The 20785-nt window shown below is 31.6% G+C and overlaps 1 protein-coding gene across 2 annotated transcripts in view; it reads left to right on the top strand.

Moving 5' to 3' along the window:
- Positions 1 to 20785, top strand: part of LOC144849668 (enhancer of filamentation 1-like) — a 46836-nt gene that overhangs the window by 10770 nt on the left and 15281 nt on the right. Inside the window, exon 1 of one of the 2 annotated variants that reach the window (XM_078706661.1) lies at positions 4867 to 5147. The exons of the other annotated variant lie outside the window; for it this stretch is intronic. Within the exon in view, the coding sequence (XP_078562787.1) occupies positions 5142 to 5147 (6 nt within the window). The 5' untranslated portion in view covers positions 4867 to 5141. Of the gene's footprint in view, positions 1 to 4866; positions 5148 to 20785 lie in introns of those variants that run through there. 2 annotated transcript variants of the gene reach the window in all.

Here is a 20785-nt window from a genome sequence, read left to right as displayed (position 1 = left end):
GCTTTAGGCAGTTATATTCAAGTGGACGGAAGCATTAGGAAACTGTATCGCGTGGAAGCTATAGTTTACTACGGCTTAAAAAATGAAAACTGGGCATGCGTAAATGCTAAAGCACGTCTGAGAAGAGTCAATAAACAATGTTTTCGTTTGGTTAATTGTTAAACTAAAAAAATTGATAATAAAAATCATTTCTTTTTTGTAAGCAATATTTCTTGTTTAATTAACTTTCGACTTATAATGAATCCGTTTACATTTTTTTTACCTACCTATAGTTAGTAGCATCACTGCAGCTTAGTTTAGTAGAATGTGATGATCAGAATCAAATCAGAATATAGAAATTAACTCAATTGTAACAAAAACTGAATGTAGTTTTATTAATAACTGTAAAATTAACCATTTTCTTTTTGAGGATGAGCATTTTAAACACCATTTAATTTATCTGTGTTCTAATCTATACTACAAAAATACTTATCTGAATCATTGTTTTTGTATTGACTATTCTTTATGATTTGTTGAGTCACTAAAAACCTAGACCATTATAATAATTAATTTCTCATTTGACAATCCTCTAAGGATTTAGAAGATTAACCCATTTATCAATATTTTTTGCGTACTGTTACTTTTCATATGTCATCATATTTATTATAGGCTGCACAGTACCCTCTTAAATATTACATGTGTGTACATTACAAATGCTTTCGTTATTCAATATCAATTATCAAAGTTTCCGCGGATGATAACCTAGATATTAAACTAATTTTTGTAGGTAGCCAATAACTTTTGAGATATATACTACTACGCAGGTTTATAGGCCTATTGCTAAATAAAAAGATAGTATCAGCAAATTAATTGTGAGCAATAGAGTGTAAAAAATCGGGTTTTTTTAAAGGATTTTCAGTGGCCTTCAGAGAGTTTTCAACACAAAATAAGTTTGTAATGTGTCTTTCATGAAAACGTAATCAGACTACTGTAGTTTCTCGTTTGCTTTGCGAGATCTTTGCTAGTAGTATATATACTGTTCCAAGGCAGACGACATGTTTCAGACGTGTAGTATTCATTACTTGTTATTACTGTTCTTTGAATATTGTTTATAAAACTATATTATTAGATCTCAATAGCTCTTAAGATGTTGAGACTTTGGTTTATTTCATTTGTCATGGCTAATCTATTGATTAGATCCCTCTATGGATTACTGGCACAAGATCACATAATCAATGTAATCCCTTAATAATAATTCAGTTTGATTATCTCTATTGAACACTGGTAGAATGATATATCTTAATTGGATGCGTTTGAAGATCTGAAGGAGAGACTGGAGTAGAAACCATTGACTGTGAAGAGGTCCTAAAGTGGAACGTCTCTAGAAAACAGGCAATATCAGTTGCTATGTTATCAATACATTCTAATCTACTATGATAATAGTAACATTTAAATGAAAGAAATTAGACCATTGCTATATCATTTCTAAATTGATTTTTTATTAATTTTCAGGTGATTTAGCATTTGTTCTGCGTCTGTTAATTTATATTTAAATAATTAATTATCTATAAAACAATGTTTGTAGATTGTGTATGTATAATGGTAATGTTGTACTAATGAGAAATCTGTAGAGAAACTTGAGTCAAGAGAGATACTGTATACAGCAGTATCTATCAATCAGTCATTTGTTACTGTTTTAATTAGACCAAATTTCTATAAAACATTTAATGTGTATCTAAATGGTTCTAAACTAACAATGTTCTGTCTACTGTATGTAAAATACTGACAATTTTACCTAATATAGTAATTCATTGATTAACTTTTTATTGGCTATGCAGAATAGTTTTAAGGAGGAAATTGTTTCCATGAATTAGTTATAGCAAAATATTATTAATAATATAATATGGTATCTAATTTTTATTTTATTTCCTGAATAACATTGTTCATAGTTTTTTTTTCTAAATTACTTTTTGTCCTGAAATTATTATGAATTATTGTATTCAAGATATTACAGTTACACATCTTCGAAAAACAAGTCAAAACGTACAAGTACGTACAGTATTCATGAATAGTTTAACATAAAGAATTATATACAGATATGATTGTTACACACTTATTCAAATTTACAAATTAATTCTGTATAGACATTGCTATAGAAATTTGCTAAAATATTTTTAAAGAATTTTGTTTGCACATTTGTGTGAATACAATTGAACAGAATTGATTTGAGTTTTAATATCTTTTGGATGATGCACTTATTTAACTAAATAATTTGCACTATGTTCTCCTATCTGTAAGATTTTAGCTACAGTAAGTTTATTATAAGGTTCGTCAAGAAAATAGAGGTTATAAAAATATACAACAAAATATTCAGCTTTAGAGCAAAAGTTCAGCAGGCCTTCAAAAACATGTTTTTACAGTGTCTGTGTATACTAATACTTGATTTAACATTTTAAATATTCATTTTAACAATTCAAATAAAAACAATTATGCAATACTCAAGTATTGTGTATTTATTATTACTAAAAGTTCAATGTCTTCGTAAATATTGCTTAATCCCTAAAAAATATTCTGTCTACCGGATGCCGAATCATACACATGAACACCTTGGTATAGTAGTGGGTTTAATGGTAGAAGAAGCAGTGACAGTGGTCTTATGTTTCGATTATTATATAGAACCTTCCCACTCAACTGCAGTCCAAAGTTGAAACTATAAAGTATATTTCATGCCTAGCTTACCTGAACCTAGGCCTGAGACATACGCCTGTCCTCTTTTGAGGGAGGAAAGTAGGTGCGGTATGCATGGGCATAGTCGCACACCTGAGGGTGTGGCTCATAGATGATAAAACTGTCTTGGAAGGGGGTTTTATTACTTTTTAGTATGTTCTCTCCTCCATGGAATATAAAGTTTATAAACACCACTTTTATTAAAATGCTAGGACTCCAATATGTCAAAAAGCAAGTACTGTATATTCAAACTGATATTGACTAGATGTTTGTTAGTACCATATTATTTTTTTTTTTACATTTAGTTGCGTTTCAAATTTGGTTTACCACACTCATTTGACATTTTATAGATTTAGAATTTCCCCAATGGAAAATATTGCTTGATTGCTTTTCTGTATGAAAGCGAAATAACTATGCATCCGGCAATTTTCTAGATGTCGTTGTGTCAGAATTGAATTAGATGTTTTTCTAAAAGTAGGTCGGTTAGAATGACCTAGTTAAAACATTACCAGACTGAGTGGTCTGCCATATCAATTGTGTGAAATTATTTTATTAATTGATAGATACAAGTACTTAAATTATATGACATCTTCATCCATCGTTTGATAGTTTTACATATCTTTTTAAATTACATTTTGAGTGTTTCTCGCTTTTAGCATGCAGTACACGGCAAAATAAGATCCATTACGTTAAAATTAGACAAATGTATTTATAGAAATTTTGACAGAAGATAATAATTTGCTTTTCTTCTGTTTTCGTATTTGAGTTTTTATTGGGTTTTGTATTAAATTAAAGTGAATTCATTTTTTTTTTATCTCACACTGAAAACTAATTTTTTGAATAATAATTATGGATTGTAGAATTTCATTAGATGCTCACTTTTAGGGCCTGTTTCTTTTGAAAAAATTCCAAAAGAATAGTACAGAATTCTTGAAAACCGGTCTTTTAGAAAAGATTGTGTTGCTCTACGGAAACTATTTTAAGTGGAATGATAATCAGAAAACTACTGTTCTACTGTATGCATGCTTAAAGCTTAGTTCCCACTACGACACAACACAGGAACACAAGTGCTACACAATGATCATCCAGATTGTTTCTTGTGATTGGTTAACTCACTTGCGTTGTGTCGACGCCTTTTGCATTGCACATCCAAGTGAAAAACAAGCAGTGAACCATCAGTACAGCGTGGAACAATTTTGGGTGCTATCATAGTGATGTTTGTTACCAAAAGTGAAAGTAAAAACAAAGTGTGTTTATATTACAATGTAGAGTAGGATTATTTTTTTTAAATATAAGTACTGTGTTGTATTAAAGGTGAGCATTCTGTTGTTTGTGTTGAAAAGCAGGTACCAAGGGGCATGCTGTACAGAGAGCCTATTAAAGTGATGATGACATAGTATAATATCTTGAAATACTGAATACCTATTCATCATGTACTGTGTTTCACCAAAAAAAAGAACAATCTTCACCTGAAATGCAAATCTTGCACATTTGTTGAAAGATTGCCATTAGCAAACTTTTCACTGTCCTGATTACAGGTGACAATTCATTCATGAACATACAGACAAGAAGTTTTTTAACAAGTTATTGGACCTGTTTCTAAAAAAGCAGCAACATCCAAAGTAGTATTTATTCTTTAAAGCTAGAAAATACCATTCTTTCAAAAAACTGCTAATCTAGTGTATAAAATAATTTTTTTTCTCCCTACCTAGTTAAGTTTTTAACAAAGACAACTTCCTGTGTATATTGTAAAAGTATTGCAAAATTGTATAGTTTGTTGAACAAGTATTGCAAAAAAAAAACCATTTTCCCTCACATTCTATGCTCTGTCAAATATTTGTTTGTTTATTCGCTCCAATTATAAAATTTAATAGAACTTGTTTCTTCTATTCTAAACACTTTTGGTACTTTATTTTGTGAACATTTAGAAGTTTTTATTTAATGTTATGTCCTAGAAATGGGCTACATTAAAAAACAATAGGTGCATTTACTAAGTATTTTATTCATAGTTAATGTGTAAATAATGCATTTACCCAGAGTTATTGTGTCGGTTCCAATTGTTTGACCCCTCTTTCAAAGTGGTTCGAACCTATGACATTTGCATGACATAAGCAAGTGTTTGTTCTGATTGGATCATTTCCTGGCTGGTGAGTCATAAGGTAAAGTTTACACACTTTAGTTTAAGGTCATGCACTTCTCCTAATGCACACCCTGTGTTTATAAGCCTTACTACCTGTCTAAACCTGGTGATCGCAACAAGTACAGTAACTGTTCAGATTTTGGAAACTTACGCAATCATCCTGCTAGATAGCGTCTTGTAAAACTCCATTTTCAAAACTTTCTCTAAAGTTGCAAATTACAGTACATTTGTGAGAGGATTTTTTATTCACCTTAGAAGCAGATATTGTTCCGCATGTTGGATATCTAAAGTCAAAATGAAGGTAGGATTTTGCATTACAAAATTACTAAAAGTATGGTACATGGAAATATGCAGTAGGCCTGATATGTTGCTTTTTTATTTGTGGTGTAGACATCAGGTGTTGAGTTAAGAGATGAGATTAATATTAAGCATTAAATCTTAGTTTGACCATGAAGGATGATTTCAGATGATCAACAACACATATTTCTGCAAAACAATTTAACTGAGTCATTCTTTCTAATCTATTCATAGTAAATATTATTTCATCAGTATGACAAAATTGAAAATTACTCTCATTCTTTAAATCTAATTAAATTCGAAACAAAAACTACTTTTAAGATTGTTTTATTTTGATAGCAATCTCACACTTCTCCTAATTAAAGATTACAGTACTTTCACTTTTGGAATGCAGATCTAATTTTGATGTACTATACAGTATCTAATTGTGTGTTTCAAAAAGGTCTCTCCTACCTGTAGCCTTTTTTCTGGTTTCCATCTACTGTTCAGTAAATCTTCAAGTTTATTTTTATAGAACTCTGATTCTCTGCTCTGTTGTTCTGTTCTGATACTTTAGTTTAGTGATTCTTCCATGATCTTAGACTGTAAGATAAGAAATGTATTGTACTGTAAGTTACAGTACAATACATTTCTTATCGCTTCAGACTAAGAAGAATGTTTGATGTTCTAAAACATCATTAATAAACTGTACTTACTTCATTGTTTTAGTTGACTTTATAGCTAATAGCAGCTAATAGAAACTGCCACAAATATGTTACCACTCAGCATAGCCTGCTAATAACCTAATTATCAACTCAATCAAGGCACTCATAAGCTTGTTATTTGACCTTAACTCTGTGGGTTCTTGGGAAACAGTGTGAAAACTTCTGTTTCAAATTCATGTGTAATACTAAATTACTATAGATCATAAGTATAGCATTTATAATACAGTACTACAAAAGTTTGTTGGTATATTATATGGGCAGTGCACCAGGATTAAGGATTTCCTTTAAATTTAATGCTCAACAGCCTCAAAAGAAAGTACAATTATTATACAGTATCCGTACTATTGTAACAGTACATAAGAAATGTATAGCTACATTTCTTTTTTTTAAAGAAACTACAGTACCACAAAATGTGGTATTGTTTGGTAATATATACTGTAAGATATGTCTACTCATTGATGGAAGCCTGCAGCCAAGATTTTCACTAGGGGATCGTCGTGATTAGCATTTATAAAGCACATCAGGATGGTACAGTGTACTGTAGGCCTACAAGCTACAGTAGGTTGAAAGTCTGTCGAGGCTTTTGACTTTAGAGAAACGGAAAGAACATGTTGAAAGTCAACAGGTTGATGTGTAGTCATACAGATAAGACTGTTCATATGATTAGATACCAATTCTTTTGTAAAGATGTTTAAAGTAAATTTATATACCAATGAACTTTGGACTCAAATGAGATCAGATGATGGTACTGAGGTACATTGCGTACATGCAGTACTGAAGTATAGTAAAAATCAATCCCTGTTAAAATGGTTGCCCAATGGACGTAAAATGTGTCCTATAAAGATTGTTTGATCAATTATACATGACATTAGAGTTGCTCTGTCATAATTTATTTAATCGACACACTGTATCTTTTCTAGAGCCTTTATATTACTGTATGGCTATAGACATCTTTGAAAAAAACCTTTCTATTCCATACTGTAGTCTGTACTGTATTGTAGACACTGTACAATACTTTATGTATAATAGGATGTGTGGGGAAAGAAATAAAACGGTAGGCCTACCCAGTGCCAATAGAAGTCGGTCTACTCTTTTGTATAATGATCACCACCAGCGCAATTACATCCATGTTCATTCATACTGACATATGTACAATTTTTTATCTTTTAAATACTTGGCACCATACTGTACTCAGTCTTTGTTTCTTCAGAGCCTTACTAACAGTAAATGGAGATTTTATTGATTATTTGATTTTTCAACAAACCTAAAATCTATTTGAAAAACAGAGACGTTTATTGTTTGATTGGGTAATTAATATCGGCGTAGTCGTTCAGACGAACTTAAGCAATTATGCTTCTAAGTGTTAAAAATATTTTAATTTGCCTAGGACGCTGTTAATTTCACAGTAACAATACACCAAGTATAAATAGTGTATTATAGTTGTTGAGCAACTATTATTCTAAAGGTATTAACTGTGGAATACAATATTGCAAATTGTAGACTTTTCACATATCTGAAATTCCACCGTTTTTAGAAAGGTGACTCCAATAGGTTTGGAATAAAGTGACAATGTATTGTGTTGTGACCAATAATAAAAATACTTTGTCAACAAGCACTGGTTGGTTGTCAGAATACATTTTTAAAGTATAGTCTTCTTTGTTTCTGTTAATACTGTTGAAGCATTTGCACTACTGTAAAATCAGTTAACAGACTCGGTGCAGTTGTTATTTTTATTGCAAATTCATTTAATTCTGCTGCGAAAAAGTAAGCGATTAATAATCTCTGAGTTAAATTTACCCCCAAAACAGTATGCATTTTAAAAAATTGGTTAAATGGCAGCCTAAAAATAATCGTCAAAGCGTCATTTTAATTGGTTATGTATATCACCCGTAAACTTAAAGCTGCAACACAAAATAATGGTATTGACCGGCGTTGGCCTTTAAAACTATACTGTAGAATTGTGAACATTTGACCGCCTGAGCGATGCCCATTGGTTTACACTTTTATTTGAGAAATATGAAGTTAACAGTAAATGATGTTAACAGTACTGCACTGGTAAATATTCTAAAATTGTGAGTGAATAATACATGTCGAATTTAAAATTATTTTTACCCAGAGTGACGTACTACAGTAGGGTACTGTACACAACTCAGGCAGTTGTTGGATTAATGATCTAATGTGTATTGTGTATTATTTTCACACATGAAAAGTACCGCCAAAAGCACTTCTTGTAAAAAAGCAAATGTTAACTGTCTCCGCATGACCTCCTCTTGAACCTCAAATGTGCTAATTGGATCCTTATGGGAACCGAATAATCTTGAACTAGAAACATACATTTAGTACTGGCAGTAGAATACTGTAGATGCTTGCTTAGATTTGCCCCAAGTCTGTATTATTGTCCTTTTTTCATGTTAGTCCACCAGTCGCATTTCGATTTTTGTCCTAAAGTTCAAGTATACATATGAAACGCCATATGTGCCAAAATATTTATCTTTTTACTAATATTAAGTCAAAACTCTGTATGGAACACAGACTAGTGCATGCTATATGCAAATGTGTGTTAAAAGCATAGAAACTGATTCAATAAAGTATAGTGGTGAATCAACCTCGCATATGAAAGTAATTGTATGATGCATACTCCCAAGAAATCAAATACTGTACACCCGTCATTTGATCATTAATAAATTCTGCAGTGCAGGTATTATAGAGAAGTTTAGTTACATACATTTTTAGTAAACTCCAGAAATGAGAATGATACACATGAAGCTTTCTAGTGTACAATGCAGTCATTACTTATTGATACACTACAGTATTCAATACTTTTGTAAGCATTTCTTGTCTGAATTTAGAGTTTTTCTTGCCTTGTTAATTTCTTACACGGTAGATTTTCACAGTCGATTTGCAGGTGTATGTGTACCGTAATTTAGTATCAAAACCAAACTAAATACTCTTTCGATTATTAGTCTTTGTCAAATGCCTGCATTTTATCTACTGTACTTTCATAATGTTTTGATAAAATAAATTGCCTAGAGTAAAACACTTATATTGATGCCTTGTTTAAAGTTTTTTACTTGGTTGTACTGTATTTGTTTTAATAATTTGATACCAAAACTTGATTTAACGCCTATAATTATATTTTTTGTACACAGAGTTTTAATCCAAGACAAATGTCCCCAGAAAGTCCAAGTACTAAATTGTTCTACATAAATAAACATCCTAAGAAAAGAAAGAAAATAACAATTATACTACCGTAGGCTTTTTTAAACAAAATTCTTCACTCAGTCTCTTTTGATGTAAAGTATTCAGTATTTTATTTAACTTGGTCTTTATGTTCAGTTACATATTTACTTAAATTCTCAAAGTACCAATTGTTATTTTTTAAGCTATATATTTTAGCCTAAGGTGAAGTTGGAATGGTATTGTTAATCATTTATTCACCAATGCGACCAATGCATTTGTTACGTTCTGTAGTAGCTTTAGTTTATATTTAAATAATACTGTATATACTTTATCTGTTTAGAGTAGTTCTTGTCAGAATGATTCCAGGAAGAAATTTTACATCAAATAATATATTAACCCAACTCTGATCCAGGATTTTTTTTTATGGAGATGCACTATATTAATGTCAAAGATAGATACTGTATAAAAAAAGTAGTTCATTAATTTAATTTTAGCTGTCAAACATGCAGGGAGCATGCTACTCCCTGCTGAAATGAATGGTAATGATGTTTCATCTAAAAGAAATTATTAATTGTCTTGCCTTTATACTGCACAGTACTTGTACCAATACCAACTCTTTATTTGTGAGAAGGGAATTCCATGTGTAGTTGTGTATATATAAGTGCTTAAAGACACCTTCCTTACAATTTGTGACGTTTTGTAAAAATAGTACATATATATTGCTTTAAAAACATTAAACCAGGTCATTCCTTGTCTTAAATGTACGTTTTATGGTAAATTATGATAAAAAGTGAGAAACAATGCACTACCTAAGTAGCTCGCGGCGATTGACCTCTCGTGGACGATCTTTAGGCCTATCCTGGCTAGGCTTAGTTTTGTAGGCCTAGCTGGTAAACATCGGTAACGTACGAACACCGTACGCTAGCTATATACCTAGCCTGACGTTGTAAAGTTGCTGCATTAATTGTCTTTCTATTTTTGCCAGACTCCGTTGATACAAATTGGGGAAAATTCAGTCTTCCATTTGTTTTGGCCTCACGATCGATCGAAAAGTGGGTGAATTACAGAAGAAAAACAAAAATATCAATCTGCGCGCAATGCATTTTGGGATTTATAGCGGGCCGCTATAATTATTAGAATTTAAAAAAACGTAGGGAAGGTGTCTTTAAATGAATTAAGTACTGCTGAATAAACAGACCTAATACAAGTAACAAATAGACCCAAAAGGGTCATAATACAGAGAGGAAGTATTTCATTTTAGATTGTTTATTGGTCCGAATTTACAGATATTTATTTGTTTTCTTCAAAGCAAAAATAAAACATTTATTAATCTCTATTTGGATAACTGTACTGTATTATCGGCTTGTTAGTTCTAATAATTTGATATAAAGTTTGCGGTATTCTCACTCCTGAGGACGATCAAAGCATATTGATCGAAACGTAGAGAAACTCAACAGTTATTTTTCAGAACTAATATACGTGGTGTACCGCAAACTTTATATCAACATTTGATTTCGCCATGCAAACCTTCAAACAATACATTCTAATAATTTGTTATACGGTATTTTGTTTGTTGGTTTGAATCCACAGTCTCTACAGTACACTTGAATAAAAACATGTTTACACTATGTTCTGTCATGCTTCTAGCACCAAACAAAACAGATGTAACTAATATTTCTTTATACATTCCTAAAGTTGTTACAGTAATCATCAAAATGATTTGACTTGAGTTAATAAGCTTTTAGAATGTAAACGCGATTTCAAGCCTTCAACAACTATTAAATACTGTATCATTGGTGACCAATTGATAAAAAAAAAATATTTTTCTGACAGATGGTATAGACTTACAATGGATCCCCTCAGGAGTTAATATTCAACTACTAGATGGTTAGTCTGGCCTTAAAAATACATCAGTGTTATCTTTATATACATCTTTAGTCAGCATGAATTATCAATGGTATCTGATCTTGAGTATACTTTGATCTTTTAATCTTGTCTCTTACGTTTGTTTGCTGCATTGATGATGCGTAAATGGTCGGGTAAATGACTCTTGTTAATGATATCCATGTGAAAGAATTGCGCAGTCAGATTGGTTAAAACGAATCAACATGGCTTTTCAGTAAATTTTTACCTGTGAAATTTTTACAATATTTAATATTGGATATTCTGGAAAAGCTGCTTCATAATCTCTTTACCTTTCATATTTTTCCTTATATCTGTATTCTAATCAATTTAACACCAACAACCGTATAGGCCTAAGTGCTGTTAGTATTATTACTATAGCTTAAAGCCCCCTTCCCTACGTTTTTTAGATCTAATTTAAGATCACAAACTATATCTAATGTAAACATAATACTATATGGTCCTATTGCGATAACTTTTTTCGTCTTTAAACGGTTAAAAATGTGAAAAATAAGTCGATTCTAATAATTATAGCGGCCCGCTATAAATCCCAAAATGCATTGCGCGCGGATTGATATTTTTGTTTTTCACCTGTAATTCGCCCACTTTTCAATCGATCGTGCCGGCCAAAACAAATGGAAGACTCCTAACTTTTCAGCGAAAATACCGGGTTTTCCCCAATTTGTATCAACGGAGTCTGGCAAAAATAGAAAGACAATTAATGCAGCAACTATACAACGTCAGGCTAGGTATATAGCTAGCGTATGATGTTCGTACATTACCGATGTTTACCAGCTAGGCCTACAAAACTAAGCCTAGCTAGGCTAGGCCTAAGACCGTCCACGAGAGGTCGATCGCCGCGAGCTACTTAGGTAGTGCATTGTTTCTCACTTTTTATCATAATTTACCATAAAACGTACATTTAAGACAAGGAATGACATGGTTTAATGTTTTTAAAGTGATATATATGTATTATTTTCCAAAAAACTTCCAAAATTGCAGGGAAGGGGTCTTTAAAACTTGTTAAAATCAACAAAACAAATGTTTTAATTTTCCTCTTGTTTTATTGAATAATTTCAGCCTATAAGTATAAAAAATGAACTTTTATTTTTGTAAACTCATTAAAAAAAATGTTTTCTATACCTTAAAAAATTAAATCATATACCAAATGGACCTATAAATAAGTCTTACAGTAAAAGTCTGTAACTTTAAACAGAGTTTTGCAAACTGTGATAGTGTGTCAGTGTACTGTACAGTTTAGGTTAGACCAGTTTTAGAAGCTTATAGTAACTGCAGTCATGCACATTGTACAAATGTTGTTGACACACTATAAGTTGCTGAGGTTTAGAACAACATAGCCAATCAAATGACAACAGAACCCACCAGTAAACTACTGATAACCTTTGATTTGATTGTCACAAAATCAGCAGGGAATAGTTTAAAAGTAATTCTTTATTGTGCCAACAAAGCTTATTCATTTATATTGTGAGCTACATTTACAGCACCTCCTTTTTGTCCATTCTTATGCACCTCCTTTTTGTCCATTCTTATGCACCTCCTTTTTGTCCATTCTTATAAGACCAACAAGGTATCCAGGTATCCATCGTAGATGTGAGTATCTATATTGAAGCTATTATCACCTTCAAAACAATTCTTTTGAATAAAGTGGGTAAAGAGTACCCACTTTTAAACCAATTCAAATCAAAGACTTTATTCTTAAATTCTGTATTGATTGGCATTACTGACAGTTGTGGGAATATACAGTTGATACACATTCAGTAATAACTTGATATACAGTTTATATTGACATTGACTAGTGACAATTTCTATGCATTCTTTAGTGCAGTCAAATTTGCGGTCCTTCAATCACATTCAATCAATGTTAAGTGCCTCATTCTTTGGATACTCTAAAGCGAAATGTAACAAGTGAATATAGGCTTGATAAATCCATAAGCATACTTGTTAATAGTCACGTTGAATGAGATCTCAAAGTGTTTAAACACATGCTTAAATCACCATAGCAAATGTTTTGTAAGGTTTGTTCTTATATGATCGAATAATGATGAAAATCCATACCCATATTTGTCAGTTGTATTTACACCAAATTTGTTTGTCAACTGCATTTTCCCCAAGAATAACAGATATTGCATTGTTTACAAGAATATACCATAGAGCATTTATAAAAGGCCCAGGAAAATGTATTTTATGTTACTTGTCAGTCTCTCAAAATTTGGATGTAGGATTTTAGTATAAACTAACTTTTATCACCAGATTTTAACACTCTGCAACATAGGTTGTATGTTTATGGGTTCTAATACACTTTCGCACCACACTCTCTCGAGTTTACCCTATTTAAAAACATTCAACCATTGCGTGGCGGTGATGGTAAGTGACTGTGAACTGTTTTAGGTGCGAAACTGCAGTAGCGCCAGTTTATGTGCCTAGATCTTCTGTATTCTAAAGAAGATATGTTTAAGTACATGTTTACTTGATACACAACAAATAAAACTCACAGAAATAATAATTTAGGATTTAAATCCATGGATTGTTGCCATAGGCTTACTAGGAAATGAGTCTGCTCTCATTGGTTTGTATAATTTCCGATTAGTGGGCAATCTGTTGGTAATAATATGTAAATGTAGTTCCTTTTATACTCCTTCTTTTGTACTTAAGATTTTAAAGTAATTGAATACAGTAATGCAGATAATCGAGAACATCATGAAAACCAATTATGGGGGTAGATGTCAAGTAGACAGTAGGCTGTAATAGTAGTAAAGTGTGTGTAGGAGACAGATCTAATGTAACGAGTGAGGGCTACTGAACTACTGTACACTGTAACCTATTTCAGACATACACTGTACAGAGTTATCAGTGGCATTGCACATGGGGCAAAGGCCCTGTTTTAGCCCTCTAACGCTGGGTAGTTGCAATGGGGTTGCTCAATCACTGATGCCCCTACGTTTAGCTAATGAGCGCTCATAGTCGTTACGCCACTATGAGTTACTTTCATATCTTACGCAGTGTACAACTCCATAGGTCTGAACCAGGAAAATATTAGTGGACTGACCTCTCGTTTCGTTTGAACACCATGAACACATACGGTGTAAATATTTTAAAAGAAAAGTTCTAAACTATGTTCATGTATTTTGTGCAACAAGTAAAAACAGTACTACTGTTTTAACTTTGACAACCCTGGGAATTATCAGCAAAAAACACCAATATAAAGTGCATAGATGAAGTTGAGTGTGGTTTACACATAAAAACAAAAATGATGGTTGTGGTTATTAAGCTCTATCTACACTATCAAACTAGTTCAATGACAAAAAAAGTGTGATGTGTCCAAATATGGTAGTAATATGCTTAAATATGGTAATGATATGACATCATCATGTCCATAATATATATGGGCATATCACAAAGCTTGATAGTGTATTAGACAGAGATTTAGAGGTTTTTACTTATGATGGCTAAACTCTTTGGCTTTACACATTGTGTTCAGGTGCAGATGATATTGGCTCGATACTGTACACCTACACTCTTTAACAATCTATTAAATATTTAATGTCATTACCATGTTAATGTTAAATCCATTTCAAGAATTATCTCATCTACAGTACTGTATTTACCTATTGGAAGGTAATCACCTGAAAAGTCTCAATTAAATGCTTTGCCCCTGGCTGTTAAATTGTAGAACCATAGGTTTAATTCAGGCTATCAGCCAATCAATTTAAGTCACTCATTACTTTCATTATGTTTTATATTACAGTACATGCGTCGATTGAGCAACATACTAAAGTACATTGAGTATATTGCTCTATAATTATCTTTTCGTAACATATCTGTGTCGCATTAGCAGTAAACTTGATCTATTTGTATGTAATTAAAGTCTGGATATTATGAATTTAATATCATAGATGATGTATAACTGCCTGTAGTATAGTAGTAGTAACAGCTTAATATTAATAATCTTTTTATCTTTTTATTTCTGGCTAAGAGCACAGGTATAAAGGGATTGTATATAAATGGATTATACATACTGTAGTGTACAGTAATAATAATGTTGCATTATTCCATACATTTAATACAAAGCTTTGAATTACAAATAATTTAGAAAAGGAATAACTAAATTAAAAATAACATGAAATTAAACATTATATTGTACAGTACATTATGGTTTTAATGTAATTACTGTACAATCTTGAGATGAAATTTGCTAAAATGACAGAATTCAATCAAAATAATTCTTACAGCATAACTTTAAAAGTCATTTTCAGTGAAATTGTAGATTAACAAACAAGTAGAATGTGATTTCAGCTTGACGTAATCAATAAAAACATTTTGCAGAAAACAATCGATGAATATCTAGTGATGCGGTGCGTTCACACTCTCAGCTGCCTCATAATATCATGCTTCGTTAACAGCAAACATAATAAAGTCTGTAGTGACATAATGAGGAGTGTGAACATAGGTGTAAAACAAAGGGCCCGACTTAAATAATTTACGATTAGTCTGCTCTCCATATGATGTTGATCTTGCCTAGCCAGGAAGTTAGCATAGTCACGGATTGTATGCGTGTCTCGCAAATAAAGCGAGTGTTTCTATTTTAGCAGGATTTACTGTGTATGCAGCTACTGTATTTTGGTTAATGTCTACCTTTTTGGATAGGTCCATAACAAAACCCTGTTGTAGATCAGTACTGTTATTACGCTTATGTTGAGGGGGAAAACAACTGAAAAGTAAAATTGTACAAGCTGTTATTAATAATAATAATAATAATAAATCCTGGATTTATATAGTGCCTAATGTTGTGAAACCTCTAAGCGCTGAACATTATTACCCCCGTCATTTTGGATCAAACACGTATGGAAACATACTCCCATAATGCAGCTAGTAATCAGCGCAAAGTTGTGTCTTGATCTAACCGAGTTACCATTTTATACACCTGGGTGGAGAGAGGCAAACGTAAGTAAAGTATCTTGCCTAAAGGATACAAGCAATGCGGCGAGAGTTGGATACGAACCTCGATCTCACGATCAGTAATCAAATGTCCAACACACTGCGCCGCATGCCCTTAAAGGTGAAACAAACGTGTGTTTTAATAAGGAAACCCTGTAAATTACATTTCATCTATACTGTAGCACAGTTGGTCAAGTGTACAGTAGCCCTCTCAGCTTGACCAAGAAAACCATATCATAGACTTCACATTGCAGGCTTAAATGTCTTTGCCAAAGCTTTCTAAGCTATAAGCATACTGTAGCTTGAAATTGATAGTCAAACTTCATCAGATTTTCATACTCGTCACGTCAACTGTTGTTCAACACTGTCTACATTCAGCATGTCAATACAGGTATCTGATATACTAGTATGCCTCAAAAGTTAACATTAGATGCTTTTTGAATAATTTAGATATGATATTACACCAAGGTTGTGTCGATCAAATTTCAAAAACCTTTTTTTTAAACATAAAGTATGTTTACTGTAATACAAATACAATGTGCTTTAGAATGCTAAAATAAAAGAATTGATGATGACATGGAATTAAGTTTTACTCAGGATTGTATTTTCTGTAGATTCTGTAGAATTGGAAAAAAAGGTTTATTTCCCTTGATAGCATGCAGGCAACAATCTTGTAAAAATTGTAATGGAAATTATTTGTATATTCGGCTGTGTGCAGCTGTTTTGGAAATGCAAAATGGAAAGATATACTGTGCTCATTTTGGGAATTTTATTTTACAAAAAAAAAATATGATCCATAAGAGATCAGAAGTTATTATTCAGGATGTAGAGTTAGTGATTTAAGATTGATAAAGAGCAAAGTTCTCTGATTTTATTTTTTATAATACAGAGTAGAATGAAATGTATGTGTGTTTTAATTGCAATCTAGCTTCTACTCTTTAACTAAAGCTTTGTTCCCACTAGGGCGCAACAACTCTTCTGTCATTTGTGTTTGGTCACATACTTGCTGGCATACGTTCTAAATCTCTATGGTTTTTGTGGAAACCATGCTTTTGAGGATATTAAAACGAGAGCTGTCTGTACTTATAGCATTCAATCGTATTAACGTTGCTGTTTCTCCACACAGTTTTGTCCAGACAACGACCGGCAATACAATGTCTGTAGGTCAACAATTAAAAGCTCCCTTTTGTCTTTGCAACACCCGATTGGTCCTCATTTTTGGAAAAATCTTTTCATTCAATACCACACAGTTTCCGAGCCAATATTGACTCTCATTTTCTTTATTGTGATTTTAAATGCAAAAATTGTGGAATTTGTTTAAGCCTGTATTTTACCCCTAGGCTACTGGTTCCATATTTCAGGGTTCATGAAAAGGCTAAGGTCACTCTTCACTATGCTGTCTTCAACAGTAATCAAATACCACTTTACCTACTTACAGAAATATAAACCAGTCAATATTCCATTTGGCATTAACTTTTGAAAGCAATCCATTTTGAAGAAATTAAAAACAAAATTTGGAGTAAACAAATTTTAATTAATACCAGCCTTGTTCCAGGATTAATTAACAACAAGCTTAATTAGAGCCAACATGACAGTACTAGTACAGAAAATGTCAACAAAATTAAGAAGTAGAGTATTTATTTCAGATTTACATTTTCGAAAAGTTGTTTTAATTACTCGCAACCTTGTGAAAAAAATTAGCCAGCTTAAAAGCTGATGCGAATATGAGTATCCACGTTCTTTTTAAGTACCATAATCTGCTCCAACTAGTCATGGTACCATAATAGAATGAGCAATGCCATCTGCCTCCTGTATAAATCAAATAATATGACAGTTGTAATTTTTCTCCTCTATAAACTGTCCTTCTTGCACCTTTAATAGCTGTGTGACTATAGGATGAATCAGACAAAAAGACGTCAGGGAACCATTGCTGTTTCCCCCTGAGGAACGAAGCAGGCTTGATGCACCAACCTAATATGGGGCTTGTGAGTGCTTAGAAGAAATCAGATACTATAAAAAATCCTGTTGACTTTATTGATGGCTCCATTAGCAATGAGTAGTGAAGATTTTAATGATTTCTATAATATGTTTTATATCTTAAATGATTTTCTTGAACTCCATTCTTTGTCCAAGTCATCCATAATAAAATAGATTTACCATTTATTATTTTCTATTTATATTGTGAAATTAGTTAGTACTTACTTCTTTCCTCTAGTAGTATCTCTAAAAAAGAATGTATTGAGATAGACATTTTATAAAATGAATACATAGGATCTTCCTTTATAAACTTCATGCCATTTCACAGTATTACATACAGTATACAGTGTACATTTATTCATTTATTTGGAATTATAGCTTTTAGATCTGTGGCATACTTAGCACAAAGGTGTATATAAAATATAACAATTAATTAATTTACATACAGAAAAGTATAATAAAGGCAAAAACAACAATATATTATGATGACAATATAATATACTAATTTTAATATTTTAACAGAACCATGATATTCCTACAGTATAATATAAATTTTTTTTTTTAGCAATTGTTTTATCAAGGATAAAATGACATTTTATGGTAATATACGGTAATTGCATTTTTTGAAAAAGAGGAATGAATAAAACTTTATAGTACTACAGTAAACCTATAATTCTCACATTCGAGAATCTGGCTATTACAGTACATTGTAGAGGGCGCTAGTATACATTTGTGTAACATGTGCAGACTAAGAGTAAAGATTGGAAAACCCTCATAAAGGTTTGGTTTCAAATAAAGACAGTATAGTAATCCATATTAAATATGTATTTTAATATTTCTATGTCTACAGTAGATTAAACTGTACAGAAAGTGTAAACAAATAGAAAATATAGGCCAACCAATTATGTAACTTTGCTATCATTGTGTTTTGTTTGTTAAAATAGTTTTTGCTATAACGTTATTTAACAGTAATATATTGAAATATTAAATTGACCAAATTGAAAGGTGTCGGGCACAAATTTAGAGGAGAAAAAAAAAGGGTCCCTTTTCAATAAAGCATTTGCACATTGGCAGTTTTTCGCTCAGATCTCCTTTCTGAAACTTCTCAAAACGTTTGTTATACCACAGGAGTATTAGAAAAGTACTTTCAGAAATGGAACCTAATTAGCATGTTGTTATTGACTATTCTGTCACATCAAAATTGAATAAATAGTCCATCTTCATGCCACATTGACTCGGAGGATGATCTTGTCATAAAAATGATTGGATTATGAAAAATTAATTGAGACAATTATGCATCAAGGTTTAAATCATGTATTTATCCTTCTTAAATTATCCTACTAAATAAACAATATTCACAGGATAATTTGCTGTATAAATTGCAGTAATTGAAGTCTATTGATGCAGTGCTTTGTTTACTCATGCGTTTACTTCAGATCAGTTAGAGTAAACATTGATATTGTATGTACACTTGATTTCAGCCTACTGTAGGTTAATATTTCCTCAATGATCAAATATAAAGATGTAACCATAAATATTGAATTGGCTTTTGACAAATTTCTAGAAACAACTCCCTGAATGCACAAATGTCTTGCAAAACAACAATTTTCTTACTTTTAGCAAAGTTCTATTATCTTTTTTACAAAAAAAATGCATTCTAAAAAACAAACAAGATGTTTTTATACAGGTAACACATATCACTTGAAATTGCAAGATTTATTTTTAGATCTATACAATGCAATCTTTATTTTACATTGTTGGTAGGTGCAATGTCAGTGAATAAATAAACTATACAAACTTATTTATGGTAGTTTTCTGAGAAAGTACTGTACACAAATAGAAAGTGACTGTATGCGGAATGTCATCTTAAAGAATATCAATTGTCGTTAGACATACTGTAGTATAGCACATTCTATTTTGTGCCTGGCATTTTTTCCTGTCATGTGCCGGGTATGTCTCAAGAAAGCCAGCGTAATTTTGTACTGTTTTCAAGTCATCCTGATGTACTGTTCCTCAAAACAAAAAGATGAATCAAATTTTGAATAGGAAAATTTTAGTTTTAAAATTTATTCACTTATTTGGTAAAGAACAAAAAATAATGATTCTTGTTTTGTTTTATTCCAAGCCAAAGTGAATAATCAATTTTTTTACTTAAACTATTTTTTCAGATTGGCAATATATCTTTTTAACCAAACAAATCCCAGTATGTTTTATAGGTATTTGGGGTAAAAAGATGAATTTTATGAATTTTTTGTTTGATTTCAGAGTGCCAACCCCCACAAAGCTTGTCCTAGAAATAGTGGTAATAAATCAAAGTGATTGTTTTCCTTTTAAATATGTTTTGATAGATAAAAAATGCTAGATATCACAACAATAGATTTACAAATATGTTTCATAAGAATGAGGAAGTTAGATGTAATAGTATCCTTCTTTGTATTATATAAAAAAAAGTTATATCATCCCAAAAGAAATGGTGTTCCATAAATTGACAGGGAGGCACAGAACAAATTATAAATCGCCTGGTGTTACTGTATACTGATACTAATTTTGAAACTATATAACTGTGAGAATGAGAAAAAAAAGCAGACCTAAACCAAGATTTAAACTTGGAACCATCTGCTTGATATGCAGATGTCTTAACCAGCAGACCACTGAGGCTTTCATGATATTGTTGAAATTTGATTAATTAGCAACTCTTAAACAATCTAAACTATTTATTTAATTATATAATAAATTACTAAAGTTTATTAATGAACATTCTTTTTGATACATTTGAATTCTGTTTTGCTACCCATACTGTAATCTATCCCTACATTACATTTCTGTTTTGTTTCCTAAATAACTGCTGTGTGTGGGTACAGTATGTTAAAAAAAGTTATAAGTGAGCAGACATCTTTTACCTCCAACGTTGAAACAAATAACT

Source organism: Antedon bifida, chromosome 8, assembly GCF_963402885.1.
Source record: "Antedon bifida chromosome 8, ecAntBifi1.1, whole genome shotgun sequence".
In the NCBI taxonomy this organism is placed as follows: Eukaryota; Metazoa; Echinodermata; class Crinoidea; order Comatulida; family Antedonidae; genus Antedon; species Antedon bifida.
The sequence above is the reverse complement of the archived record's forward strand: the minus strand, read 5'-3'. Positions and strand labels throughout refer to the sequence as shown.